Raw genomic sequence first — 13,855 nt, forward strand, 5'->3', positions numbered from 1 at the left:
GNNTCTCTCTCTCTCTCTCTCTCTCTCTCTCTCTCTCTCTCTCTCTCTCTCTCTCTCTCTTTCTTAACGAAGCAGTTGTAGGCCAACAACTAGGTGGCGCTCTGGGCAAATTGATTCGTATGTAAGTTCATGGAAAGTACATGTGGAAGGAAGATTTGTGAAATTTGTGATCGCTTTGGAAAGTCCAGTGAGAGATTGCTGGTTAGGACCAACGCACGTAAGCTGCAGACAAACTTTAGCATCACGACATGTGGCATTTCTTATTTTTCCTGAACTTATCAGATCAATTTCGTTTGTACTAGGCCTACCGTTAATTTGCATAGCCTATCAATAGGACCTATATAATCATAGTCACCGTTCTGATAAAAATAGTAGAAATGTATTAAATGTTCATTTAAAATAATGTTTGTGTTCAAACGGAAGTGAGGAGTAGGGTCTCCTAATGTGGCCTTTGGAAACACACGTGGAAGATCAGGAAAATCATAAGGAAAATCAACGTTTTTCGTGTTGTGTCCGCTTCCCGATGTGGGACGTTCAAGGGCCATATACTAGAGCTCATATAACTCGCAATAAAGCGTGATGAACAGGGCGAATACGAGACAACTGCAAATGTAAGCGACTATAAAATACAGTGTGCGTGTGTGTGAGTGTTTGTCTCCATCTAGTGGCTGCATTATAGTACTTCGCGTCTGCGTTATAGATTGTATGCAGTGTAGTGTGCACTAATAATCTGATAAACGGTTGCTTTTATTTATCCATCGGTCATCTGTCGCTGTTCTTAAGCAATGCAGTGAATGACCTTATAAAGCTCACATCGCGTTATAAAATGTTACTTTCTGTTGTGGAAAGAAGGTCTCCATCTGCTGGACTAATTGTGCACTGCATTCAAAATTGTATTTAAAATTAATCTCTTGAGAAATAACTAGTTAGTTAGACAACAGAACCAGAATTTGCATATCAAATACTACTACTGTAAATATTAATATTAACATGAAATATGATTAACTTCTTAACATGACCGTAATTTAAATGAATATTTATATAGCCATAATGCTGAAGGTGGAAACAAATAAATAACAGTAGAGTATATACATAGAATAGTAGACAATGGAAATAAACAATAAATCTCTTAATATATTATTATGTTTTATATTATTATATTGTCACTGCATGACAATACCACAAAGTCCTATTGTGAGACGGATGTTATTTCCTGTGTGAAGAGTAGGATGCACTCTGAGATATTTAAATGTATGCCATCATAAAGCTGGAAGTGTTTAACATGTCACAAACCATTTACCTTAAAGGGAAGTGGATAACTCTGAAAATTAAAACCAGAAGAATTATTATTACATATTATATTTATTTCAACTTATTTTAAGAAGAACAATTCTGCCAGACACAATACTACGGTAGAAAACAATTCCTTACACTATAATAAATAATGGCTCTCACTCAAAAAAGCATTACCAAAACATATATATAATTATTTTTCTCCAGAACAGGCATAAACCTCATATTAGCCTGATGCTGATCTTATTTAATCTGCTAACAGCAGCCATCTTGACTGAAACGGTTGTTACAGGCCTCAGGAAGTGAAGAGTGTGTGATGTATGCACTAATACTTGCACATCTTGAAAGAAGTCGAATCTCCCATGTGACCTGTACACTTCCTCCAAACGACACTTTCTTTCTCTGTCTTTACTGATACAGGATTTGATCAATATTCTTTGGTAAACAACGAGAACCAGGTGAGAAAGTCTTTTGAAGTTTTTAAGATTTTTTAAGGCAGCATATCTGTTTTACCTGCGCCTGAAATGAACATGGATAGAATAGAATGTGATGTGGGTGGCAAATGGTTTTACTGGTGGTTGTTTAAAGTTTCTCTGCTTATATTTTTAGCTCTAGATTTTGATCGTGATGTCATTTCTTCGTAATACATATCAGATTAATGTAGCTTTAAAAGAGGAGATGGATGTGAAAGTCACTGATGTATTTGACTTGACTGAATAAAGTGGATTATTTGTTATTTTGTATGTAATTAAGCCATAAACGTGGCATTGACTTTGTAATGTCTGTATATGTTAGGTGAGAAGTTCAATTTCTGAAAACGTTTGATGGTTTGATTTTTTTATCTTAACTTATCCTTATTAGGGGAATAAAGATATGTGTAAAGTGTAGTAAACTATGGCAAAATGTCAAAGTGATAACATGTTTCGATTGAAACTGTTCATTTTCATTCACGTGTAAGTTCCAGTCACTCATGGAGGAGGTTGCAAACTTTTGCCCTCTTAATAAACCACTGAAAGGCAACTGATCATGCATAGAGGAAAGTGGCATTGAGTTTCCGGTGCATTTCGTTTTTGAAGATTTATTTATTTGCTGTCATGTCAGAGTGTTGCCATGTCAACTGCAGAGTTCATGCTTTAACAGCCTCAAAATGTACACATACAGAATTTGTCTACCTACATGCATTGTCAGTGGCGCATGTTTTACTTTTAACACTGTTCATCTTGAAAGCATTTCCTTAATGAGAAGAAAAGTAGACACTGTATGAAAACACGGTAGACCTCAAACTGACAGAAATGGCCATTAGGGTGAAGCACATTGGAGACTTTATTTTGACATAAACCCTTTGGTGTCAAATCAAGGGAGAATAGATATAATTCCATCAGGCTGATCAAAATATGAAAATAATTCATTGCTGTTCAAGTGTACAGTATGTTGCTGTTCACTACATACACATGTAGCATAAAATGTAGTTGAGGAACCCAGACTCTCTGACATGCAACACAAAAGCGTAAAGTTTTCTCAGAGCAGTTCCTCCGCAGTGTGTCTTATGGTGCAATCAGACTGATTTCGAAACCGCCACTAGAAACAATGCGATTTAATCTGTATATATGCTAAGAAGATATATGAAAGCTCAACCTTTAAATTGTGATCGCAGTTTACAAGATGAAATCAATCCAGGAAGTGAATTCAATTCAATAGCCATATTGATTTACTGTATATTGATAAATTCAAACTAGTCTTCTCTCCCTTGTGACAAAAGTAAAATGGATAACTGTTCTAGTTTCAATTTTCTTTCACATACAGTAAAGTCATTCTCTGAGCCAAAAAGATTCAAAGTAATATATCAGATACACATTGTTTTCTCTAGCAGAGGGTTTGTATGCTTTGAACTAGTGTTAAACTATAGCGTCAGCCTTAGTACAGACAGTAAAACCACACCAGTATGTATTAAGAAAAGAGTCAGCTATATAATAAAACTATATTTTAACCAGAAGGGTGATCTGTGTTCTCAGGACAAGCATAATTTTTGTAAACGCAGGTTGTTTTATGAGTGAGGCCATCTCATGTGTTTTATGTTTTTATGTAACTTTATACAATTTAGGATTCAATTCCCTCTTTACAAATAAAAGCAATCATTTTATCATTTTTAGTTTAATTTAGTGAAACGTGACAACTAGCCCCAGTCTTTACTAAATGCATTGTGTCTTTGTATTTGTGACTTTCCCATGCATCGTTTCAATTTTAATCTAGTCAGATTAAATAAATAATAAGAGGAATTATGCCATTTTATTTGTCAGTGTCAGAGCAATGCACAAGCAGGCGGCGCTGGTACTTCCTGGAGCTGTTCAGATGAGGATCAAAAACTCTCAAAGCAGCTCTGGAGAAAGACTCAGCCAGACTAAGTCTATGGTCCTTCCAGAACCTGAGACACTACAGAAACCTGTGAGCTCTGTGAGTGAGCACATGCACACTTTCACCACATGTCTAGGTTCCATTATATAAATTAATGCTCACACATTGGTTTTTGTGCTGTGATTCTCACAAAACCACTGAAACACCATGGCAGTATAGATTTAAATGATGAAACATACAATTTGGTTACACAAAAAATGATCAGAATAAAGATAATTGTGTTCTCTACCATGGACAAAACATCATTTTGACATAGGAATTAATTAATTATTTATGTATTCTATTGCTTTTTCTGCTGAAATTCTCATAACCGTGAGTGTATTATATGTTGTAATTTAAACAGAGTAAAATGAAAATATTGTGAAAAAACAATTGGATGTTCTATTAGATGTGCTCAAATTACAAAAAAATTACAAAAAAAAAAACCGATTGACAGAATATTCATGTATTATAAAAATGAAGAAATAGTGGAAGAAAGAAGTGTCCACGACTGAAATTCTCATCCTCCGTAACGTTTTTTAAAGACACAAAAAGATATTTACATTTAAGTTTGATTTTATTTGAGTTTTGCCTTTTAAACGGCTAACAAGTTAACAAATTACTCTATATTTTATAAGTAAAAAACTTGATATTCTCTTGTCACGCCGTGTACACGCCTTTTTCCCTTCTCATTACCGATACAGGTAGTTTTCCACATTTAAAGAAATTTTACATGTAGGCCTATAATATTCTATTAAAATATAATTCTTTAATGTCTCATTATGTATGATTAATAAAAAGTTGCTAGGCATCAAGGCTTCGCTTGTTTTTAGCAAAACATGCTATGAGATTGACCGTTTTATGGTTACGGTAATGAGAATCTTTAAGGCCTTTTCTGTATTTTTTTTATTGTGTTAAACTGTTAGTAAAAGTTTTGAAATGAATGCCTTTAAACATGTTATACCTTGTTTTAAATTAATATAAAGGGAATTTGTTGATGCATGTGTTTTTAAGAAAATCATGTTTGACATCTTCAAACCAAGATTTCGTGAGAATCACATCGGTAAATCAATGCTGTAGGTTGATACATTACAGTGCAACACATCATCTGCTGTAAAGCTTCCTGTTGCATGGGTCTCATTATATGTGTTGAGAAATACTTGAACTGAATGTGTCAGGTATAGAACAGCAGAGGGCAGCACAGCACTGCTGAACGTGGCTTGCTGGTTTTTATTCATTTCTCCCATAGTTCTGTCAACACAGCATGCACAAAACACAACTAGCTGCATTTCTTTCTTTTTTTACTTTTTATTATACTTTGACAGATACACCAACGATTCATAACTTGTCTGTGTCATTCTGAGTAGGAATGTATTTAGTCATTTTTATGATACACAAGATTTTAAGCCTACCTTACACCAGTTTGTGATTTTTAATTGTTGTTTATTATTATGATTGTTTCAATTATTAGAAATTCTCTAAAAATATGAAGAGCTTTCATGTATTATTTATATAGAGATATCAAAGGATCAGATATGATTTAATATATAGCTTAATAGAATATTTCATGAGCAGTAATTCATCTGCATATTATTTACATAGATTGTCATGCACGCCAAACAAAATGATAAAAAGTTACAAAATAAATACATCATATTTACAATGCATAAACGTATGAAATGTATATATAGAATTCTGTGATCTAATTCTTAACATGTTCATAATCTCAATTTTAGGTCATTTTTTAATTGTTCATATTGACTTAGCAACAATCTTTGTTTAGATTAATCGTCACCGGAGGAATCAGTCTCAACATAACATGGATGCTTCTGTTGGGCTGCAGGTATGATCTGTGGTGCCTCCTTTATTTTGACGTCACATGAAATTGGGTTTGGATCAGAGAGCATGGAAATTGAATAATGAGCCAGTAGTGAGGACGCGATGCTCACCCTTTGTAATATGTTTAGTTTGCTCAGTTGAGTTGGTATTCATCTTAAAAAAGTGACATGCATTTTTTAAATTCCCTTTTCCAAACAAATTAACAAATCAAATTTCATTGTACTCTAAGGCATTTTTAAACATTTTGTAGAATTCTGAAAGACAAAATAATTTGTGTCTGTATGCGTTTTTATATTTCAGCCTGTTTTAAAAGAATATTTAAACAAAGCCAAAATTGCTGAAGGAGGGAAGAAATTACGGTTTGTTTATATATTTATATATTTTTCTATCTGTATGTCTGTAATGATAAAAAAAATAATGTTTACAATTTAAATGTTATTAATTAAAAAAATGAATGAAGAAAAACAACTATTGATATTTTCGCAGGAAAAACTGGACTTCATCCTGGGTTGTTCTCTCCTCTAGTCAGCTATTATTCTATAAGGAGAGCAAACAAGAAGCTGTGGCTAATTTGGTAAGACACGACAGCTCTGTTATACACATCGTACGCATATTTACACATGCCCAACAGAGTGCATTTAGTCAAAACATTTAATGCTGAGAATTTTTTATTATCTTGCTCTTTCAATATAGGGAAACAGTTATTTTCCTTGAGAATAATAAGAAAATAATGTCAATAAACAGAAAACAAACAGCAGCATTAATGAATAGATGCAGATGTGCATTGAGCAGTAGCCTATAACTGTTAGCGAATGGGTGGAGAAACGTAATGATTTCCATATTTGTCAAAACTTAACTTTGCCTTTGATCCTGTCTATTTAAAATGCTGCTGAGAAAATGTTTACCCATCATGCATAGAATTATACCAGCATATCATTACTTTGATGATTTGAGTGAGCATGTGGCAGTAATAGAAAGAGAGAGAGAGAGCGTGATACAGAGGTTCAGAGGTTTGCTACCTTGGCAGGCTTGTCATTCTTATAAATGAAACATCGAGACCATCAATGAGGTCAGGTCGTGTTTGGTTCAACATCACTCATGGTCAAGTGGCTATAAAGCCCTCAAGCCTCTCAGCCATTTCTGAGGGCAATACACACAGAGGTTATCAGGATGAAGTTAAGTATTTTTGCCACCTCATTAAAACAGTAGAACTGCTTTTTCAAATAGTTTTCAAAAAGCCAGAGCTTTTTTCTTGCTGCTGAAATGAAAGAGATCACCTCCCAGCGCGGACATTATAAATGGACTTTTCTCCTCACAGATGTCATAGATTTTTATATAACGTGTCAGTTAGGGATAGTTCACCCAAAAATGAAAATTCCATCATCATTTACTCTGTATGAATTTCTTTTTTCTGCAGAACACAAAAGAGGATATTTGAAGAATGTCGGTAACCGAGCAACGGTGGTACCCGTTGACTTTGGCATTGCTTTTGTGTCTATAAAATAGAAGTGAATGCGTACTGCTATTATTCGGTTACCAACGTTCTTCAAAATATCTTCTTTTGTGTTCTGCAGAAGAAAGAAAGTCATACAGGTTTGAAATGACAAGAGGGTGAATAAATAATGACCAAATTTTCATTTTGGGGTGAACATGCGTTTTTTCAGAACATGCCGTTCATCCCTCGTTTAGTATTTGGAAACACTTACATTACGTCCAGAATCGATGCTGCGTAGGTTTGGTTTGTGGTGGCTAAGTTCGCGACAAGAAAGACACATGATGTTAAAAATCTACTAAGCATTTTATCATTAGCTCTGGGGCAGATAACGCGATGTCCCAAGCTCTGTGAGTTTTAACACAAGCTCTTGTGTCAGTCTTGGCAAAAGTGTCACATTTTTTCACAGAAACCCAGTTGTAGACCAGATGGTGTGGATCTGTGTGGGGCTGCAATCGAGTGGACAACAGAGAAATCAAGCCGAAAGAACGTGATGCAGGTGAGACAGTTGATATTAGAATATTTTAATCATTGTATAGACATATTAACAGATAAATATTGTCTCGTGAACCTCAATGGCGAAGCAATTGAGACAGATCTGTTAGTCGTCTTGAAACCGAGTCACGAGGTCTCACCTCTAATAACATGGCCCATAGCTTCAGCTCCAATAATCTATCCTTTTTTCTGCAACTCAAACTTGTAAGGTCACATCTTAACCAAGTTGTTCAATGCATTTATGAAGTCTCAAGGGATTGAAAAGACTACAGTGCAATCTAATTGCTCAGTGAGCTTATAGGGCTTTCACCAGACCCTTCTTAAAGGCTTGATATTGTCTGTCAGAACTGGTGTCATACCTCTTCAAATCTCTCGAGTGTTTCTCAAGAGATGAGCGAGAAAGTATAAACTGCCTTTGAAAAAAAATGCACAGTATTTTATCTGCACACCAGTGTTTGCAATGATCTGGATCCAAAAGCATCCCCTGATATTTCTGTCCAGTCATTTTTGTCTTGAAGACTTTTCATTAAGATTTATCTAAAGAGAGATAATCTTCAAACTGGTGTGTCGGGACGCCCGGTGCTTATCAATACATTGATAGCGGAGTTAACTTTCATAATGAGGCAAACTGTGGATAAAAAGCCGATTTCCGATCTCTTATAATGTCTTATCACCACCGCTGTACTTGCCGTCCAGAAGTTTGGCCAGAAATCTTTTTCTGCAGGAGAGATTAAAAAGGCTTTAAACAGTAATCTTAAATAATCCAAACTCTCGCACAGAAAAAAGTGCTTGTAATGATGGGACCGAGCCATTTCATAGTCTGCCATTGCTGTCAATCAACCTCAACCGGGATTAGAAATTAGTGCGGAGGGTTGTTAATTCAACGGCGCTCGGAGTTAGATTTTCAATCTGTGAGGCATTCAGCCGAGGTCTCGAAGATCTGCTCGGTTTAGCCCAAGACAAAACACTTGTGTCAGATGAGGGATAGTTGCGATTAAGAAGTTCAAATTCTTTTATTGGAGGTTTTGATCAGTGTCTTAAGCATCTAATGTGGACTTTCAGTCCTTTTTATGCTTCTGTCACATCTGATATTAACCTTAAATGCAGATCCTTATATCTCTGCTAATACACAGATTACAGTGCTTATCGGTTGAAACTTAGAAACCTTGAATTGCAATGCTGGGGAAGCTGAAATGAGCTTTTTTTATTATGAGAAGAATTCTCATAAATGTGGATAGATATAATTGGCATTGCGTCTTATTATAAGACATACATGAGAAATACTTTTGTAAACGCAAGATATTTGATGTCTACTAGTGAGATAAGTCAGGATGCACTACTTAAACAAAGAGTTGCTTGAAAGTCTCATCGTGCTTTTTTATGTGTTGGTTTCAGTTTGGCTTTCTGGGTCATTTAAAAGGGTTATGAACCCAGAGAGTCATATGCATTTGTCTTTTTCAGAGCTCGCTCAAAACTAGATGGGTTTTCTTTACACTGATGAAACTTTAGAGCTGAAAAGTGCCACATTTCTCTCAGAGGAAAGCCTTCCCACCTCTGAAACAACATACTTTGTTCCAAAACTAGCTGCCTACGTTCAGTGTAAAGGTTGTTCCAAAATGTAAGCAACTTAATCTTTATGGCTTCTGCGTTCTTTGTTCTTTGAAAAATGTTAAGGCAGGTATCCTTCAAAAAGGCATTAAAGGTTCTGGGGCACTTTTAATAGCATTGTCATTTTTCCTACTATGGTAGTCAGTGCTGGCCAGAACTGTTTGGTTACAAGCATTCTTCCAAATATCTTTCTCTGTGTTCATCAGAACAAATACATTTACACAGATTTACAACAACTCGAGGGTGAGTAAGTGATGCCAACATTTTTATTTTTAGATTAACTGTCTCTTTAAAGGTCAGTGAAAAAAGTCAAGATTGTGGAAGAGATAATAGAAATGTTGACTATCTATTAAGCCAGTTCAGTGTTATTAAAATATATAATTTTACCCAATTTTGATTGCATTATTATCTTATATAAAACTGTATTGGATTCAATTGTTCATCGTATCATCTTTGCAAAACACCATTTCTGTGGTGTGCATAGTTGCCGCCCATGTAAAATCAGTCACCTTTGGTAATGGTTAGGATGCGTGTAGGCAGTAGCGCTGAGGCAGATCACAAGGTTAAGGAACATACTGTGACTACATCTAACCTGACGTTGGCATGCTTAGATTAATACACATTTGTGACCCTGGACAACAAAACCAGTCTTATGGGTCAATTTTTCGAAATTGAGATTTTTACATAATCTGAAAGCTGAATAAATAAACTTTCTATAGATATATGAGTTGTTAGAATAGGACAATATCAGGCTGAGATACAACCGTTTAAAACTCTGGAATCTGAGGGCGCAAAAAAATCAAAATATTGTGAAAATTGCCTTTGAAGTTGTTAATCAGGGGCACTGTGGCAGACCATCCACTCACAAAAATAAAGTTTTTATATATTTAAGGTAGGAAATTTAAAAAAATATCTTCATGGAACATGATCTTTAATATCCTAATGATTTTTGGCATAAAAGAAAAATCGATAATTTTGACCCACACAATGTATTTTGTCCTTTACTAAAAATGTTCCCGTGCTACTTAAGACTGGTTTTGTGATCCAGGGTCACATTTTTGGTGAAAACCAGGCCAGTCTCATGATCTAATTTCGAGATAACAAGGATCAAAGTTTGATTTAAACCATTCATTTAACTATAATTTCAATCTTTGACATGCCCTTACTAAGTCGATCTAAAAAACATCAAGGTTGTATTTATACAGAATGTTCTTTACATTATGCAGTAATGGATGATTTTATGTAGAAAACCACATAACAAAAAATTGACTTCATCTGGGTGTTCACGTAAACACAGAACTCAAAGCAGAACAATGCACAAGTTCTAATCTGATCATTTGTATAATGTTATTCAAACGTTTTAATCCTAACCTTAAGCCTTACCTGTAAGAAATAAAGAACATATTTCCATTGTTGTAATTGGAAGAACACGGAAAAGGATCGTCTTCTAAAACATTCGTCCTAAATTTCGGACGTTTCAGATTGCAGCATAGCAGGAAACAAAAAAGTCGGACAATAGAAATCCGATTCTCATTTCGTTCACGCTTGCGTCACCTGCGTGAAAATGTCTATGAAATCCAGTCATCCCTATAGAAAAAAGTGAGTGGACTAAGACCTTACAACTGTGTCACATTATTGACAATAGGTGCCTGGCATGACTGTTTGAGAATCAAGAGGAAACATCTGAGGCTGATTGTAATATCATATGACGGCATATGGCGTCAAGCTGGAGAGACGGTAGAGATAAGACAGAAACCGTTCCGCTCTCATCAGGGCCAAGTGCCTTTGCTGTTCGCTTCACCAAGGGTTGCCAACTGTCCCATATAGCCTGAAATTGTTCTGCATTTTAGAGAACCAGTATTGTGCTCTGTAATAAATCTGTTTGAGATATAGGGGTTTCAACATCAACGTTATACAGTTTCAGGTTATGAAATGAAAAACATGATGAAAAATGGAGGTGAAATACAGACACCTTTTTCATGAATTATGTGGACACCTCAACATGGTTGTTTGTAATGTTATATTACATCATAAAAAATGTCACCCGCCAAATCTAAAATGCCATAAAGAAATGAAGGGTGTCTCATATTTTCCACAAAAAAAAAACTTTGTCAGAGACTTTTTTTTAGATCAGTTACATCTGCATAATCTGTACAATGTTTTACATAAACTGTGAGTGAACTGTAAGGTCTTTACGTGTTAAGGCCTGTCAGACAATGCAAATAGATTAATACATCCTTTCTAAAGAACAGTGGGAGAAAATGCCTCAATTATGGACCATTTTATGTTTGAAATGTGTCCAGTGGTATATATCGCTATGATTATAGGCAGTATGATGAATAGCATGTGGTTCACATCTATCCATCATCTCTTAAACTGTCTGTGGAAATGAAGATCCTTGGCCAGTCGCTGTCAGATCTGGTGTCTCACGTACGCTGAACATTTCGGGCATGTTTACTGGCGATTATGGTCGACTGACAGGTTGTACAGTGAGTAGGAAGGATCTGACACGTTGAATGGCTTGCCCAGAAGGACTGCTAAGTATTGGACTCTTGAAAGGACGCTTTATAGAATTGAGCTAATGAAGTGATGTGTTGTCTAATTACAAAATGTTGTTTAGATTGTCATTCGTTGTAGTACATGTTAACAGGCTTAACCTAACCGCCACGCCAATGTGTCCCGTAACACTGGAATTTTGTTGTCATTTCTATCAAAATATGTCTAAAAAATGGCATCAAATTGACTAAAAGCACAGTGCATTTATACCGTTTGGGAGAAATATTAGGACAATGCGCAAGATAAAAAGTCAAGAAGTAATTTAAATGTTGTCATTGTCATGTTGCTTTTGTCTCTGGGTGAGAAAAAATGGAGGAGACATAGATGGCTTTTTCAATTACTTTAAGGAACATCCAACTTTATCTGAGTGTTTCTTCAACTTTGGCCACTTTTGGCCCTGTGGACATTCAGAAAATAAACTCTTCAGAATAAATCAGCAGACCTCTTTGTCTTTCTGAGGCCAGTGTTGTAGCCGGCATTTTATGTATCCTAAATGTACACATATACAATATTTTCACGCTGTTTGCTTGTTTTTACAAAAGTGAAACATATATAATTAATATATACAATACATTTATATTTCATAGGTGATAATTTACAATAAAATAAAAATAAATAAATAAATTGATTTGTGGGAAAGTATAGTTATGAGAGTAGATTCATATAAAAATAGCTGATTTGTTTCTTTTATTGATTTATTTAACAACTTATTATTCATAGTGGTAATAGTAATACTTTGAAGTAATTTAAATATAGGTAAATAAATGTTTTTTTCAATATTTTTGATAGATCTACAGTATCATTTGAGTTTTACATGATGATTGTGGAGTTTCAAGCACTTTCTCTCATATTTGAAACATATTGCTGCACCTTTAAAGGTCAAGTGTATGGAATTTAGCGGCATCTAGTAGGATCTAGTAGGCTATGGTAGCATCGCGATGCTAAAGCTTCAAAAGTCCCGCGATGCCTTTCGTTTTTTAAACGGTAGTATCGTAGTGGCGTAACTAATGTTGCATATGCGCATTAACGTTCATTTGAAAACTTTCATCTGTTTCTTTGCGGTGTTTCTCTCCTAAATGAATCCGTGTTTTGAACGACTCGGACAAGATAATGATTCAGTGAGTCATCCATCAAGACACTTGCTTCGTTCTTTAATGAATCAGCTGTTTTGAACGAGTTGGTTGAATGATTCACTGACACAAAACTATTGCCGCCACCTACTGGCTGTTTTAGTCACATTTAAAGTAAGCCTAACATTTTCCTTTATAAGCATTGCTATTAATGCAATTTGTCGCACATTGATTGAATTAGTTCCAATGTTAAAAAATGTTCTTTAGTAGTTACTACAGTAAACGTTGCAAAAATTACTAGACACTAGTGTTTTTAAATCTTTCCACAGTAAATATTAAAGTATACTACAGTATTTGCTTAAACTTATCCAATTTCTACAGTTAATACTACAAATATTGTAGTGTGCAGTATAATACAGTTTACTAAATACAACATGTTTCATTTAGATCTGTGTATTAAGGAATTTTGGTCTATTTTGTAGATTTTAATTATGAACATGACACAGCATCGCAATACTACTTGGTATCGTGATTTTTCTAGTAATCTAGTGGTGAGGTTGTGAATTGCAACTAATGGCTCACTCCACCCCTCCCTCTCGAAATACTACAATGGCTGCTTAGTACAAAAATGTCATCACATTTCGCTTCTTTGCCAAAGGAGATAACTTATTTACGAAACGCACTCTGTAGGAGTTTGTCCGTTTAGGGCTACTGTAGAAGCAACATTGCGAATTCCAAGGGGACCCGCTGTGTATTGAAATAGCTCATTCTATGGTAATAAAAACATAACGCTGCATTATGTAAGGTCTTTATACACCTCTGAAGATATAGTTGCGTATATTATATTGCATTGCTGTCAATAGATTCTTCAAAAAAATACACACTTGACCTTTAAACTAGCAACCGCACAGTCATTTATCTCTTAAGACCACTTTGCATGAGAGCTGAACAAAAGGTGTTTGCAGTGCTTGACCTTAGTGCATAAAGCTGCTTACATTGTATTGAACATTAATTTCTCTGTTCATAGCAAAGCAATATAGTGTATAAACTGTAATAATCATGGGGTGAACAGAAGGATTTGAGATTCAGACAACAGATTACAAAAGAGATT

At 35.1% G+C, this 13,855-nt stretch overlaps 2 protein-coding genes across 3 annotated transcripts in view; one reads left to right on the plus strand and one right to left on the minus strand.

The window, feature by feature from the left end:
- Positions 1 to 13,855, minus strand: part of galnt3 (UDP-N-acetyl-alpha-D-galactosamine:polypeptide N-acetylgalactosaminyltransferase 3 (GalNAc-T3)) — a 36,277-nt gene that overhangs the window by 8,963 nt on the left and 13,459 nt on the right. The gene's annotated exons all lie outside the window — the stretch shown is intronic.
- Positions 1,631 to 7,748, plus strand: LOC130555820 (rho GTPase-activating protein 15-like). Its single transcript, XM_057336309.1, has 6 exons — positions 1,631 to 1,751; positions 3,591 to 3,744; positions 5,468 to 5,527; positions 5,824 to 5,882; positions 6,010 to 6,097; positions 7,425 to 7,748. Exons 2-6 carry the CDS (start codon positions 3,601 to 3,603, stop codon positions 7,716 to 7,718), a joined length of 645 nt encoding a protein of 214 aa, XP_057192292.1. The 5' UTR covers positions 1,631 to 1,751; positions 3,591 to 3,600; the 3' UTR covers positions 7,719 to 7,748.

Source organism: Triplophysa rosa, linkage group LG6 (assembly GCF_024868665.1).
Source record: "Triplophysa rosa linkage group LG6, Trosa_1v2, whole genome shotgun sequence".
NCBI lineage: Eukaryota > Metazoa > Chordata > Actinopteri > Cypriniformes > Nemacheilidae > Triplophysa > Triplophysa rosa.

Coding starts and splice junctions, on each gene's coding strand:
- LOC130555820 (XM_057336309.1), top strand. CDS start 3,601: ATGCACAAGCAGGCGGCGCTGGTACTTCCTGGAGCTGTTCAGATGAGG. Junction 3,745..5,467: donor TACAGAAACCTGTGAGCTCT/GTGAGTGAGCAC, acceptor ATCTTTGTTTAG/ATTAATCGTCACCGGAGGAA. Junction 5,528..5,823: donor ATGCTTCTGTTGGGCTGCAG/GTATGATCTGTG, acceptor TTTATATTTCAG/CCTGTTTTAAAAGAATATTT.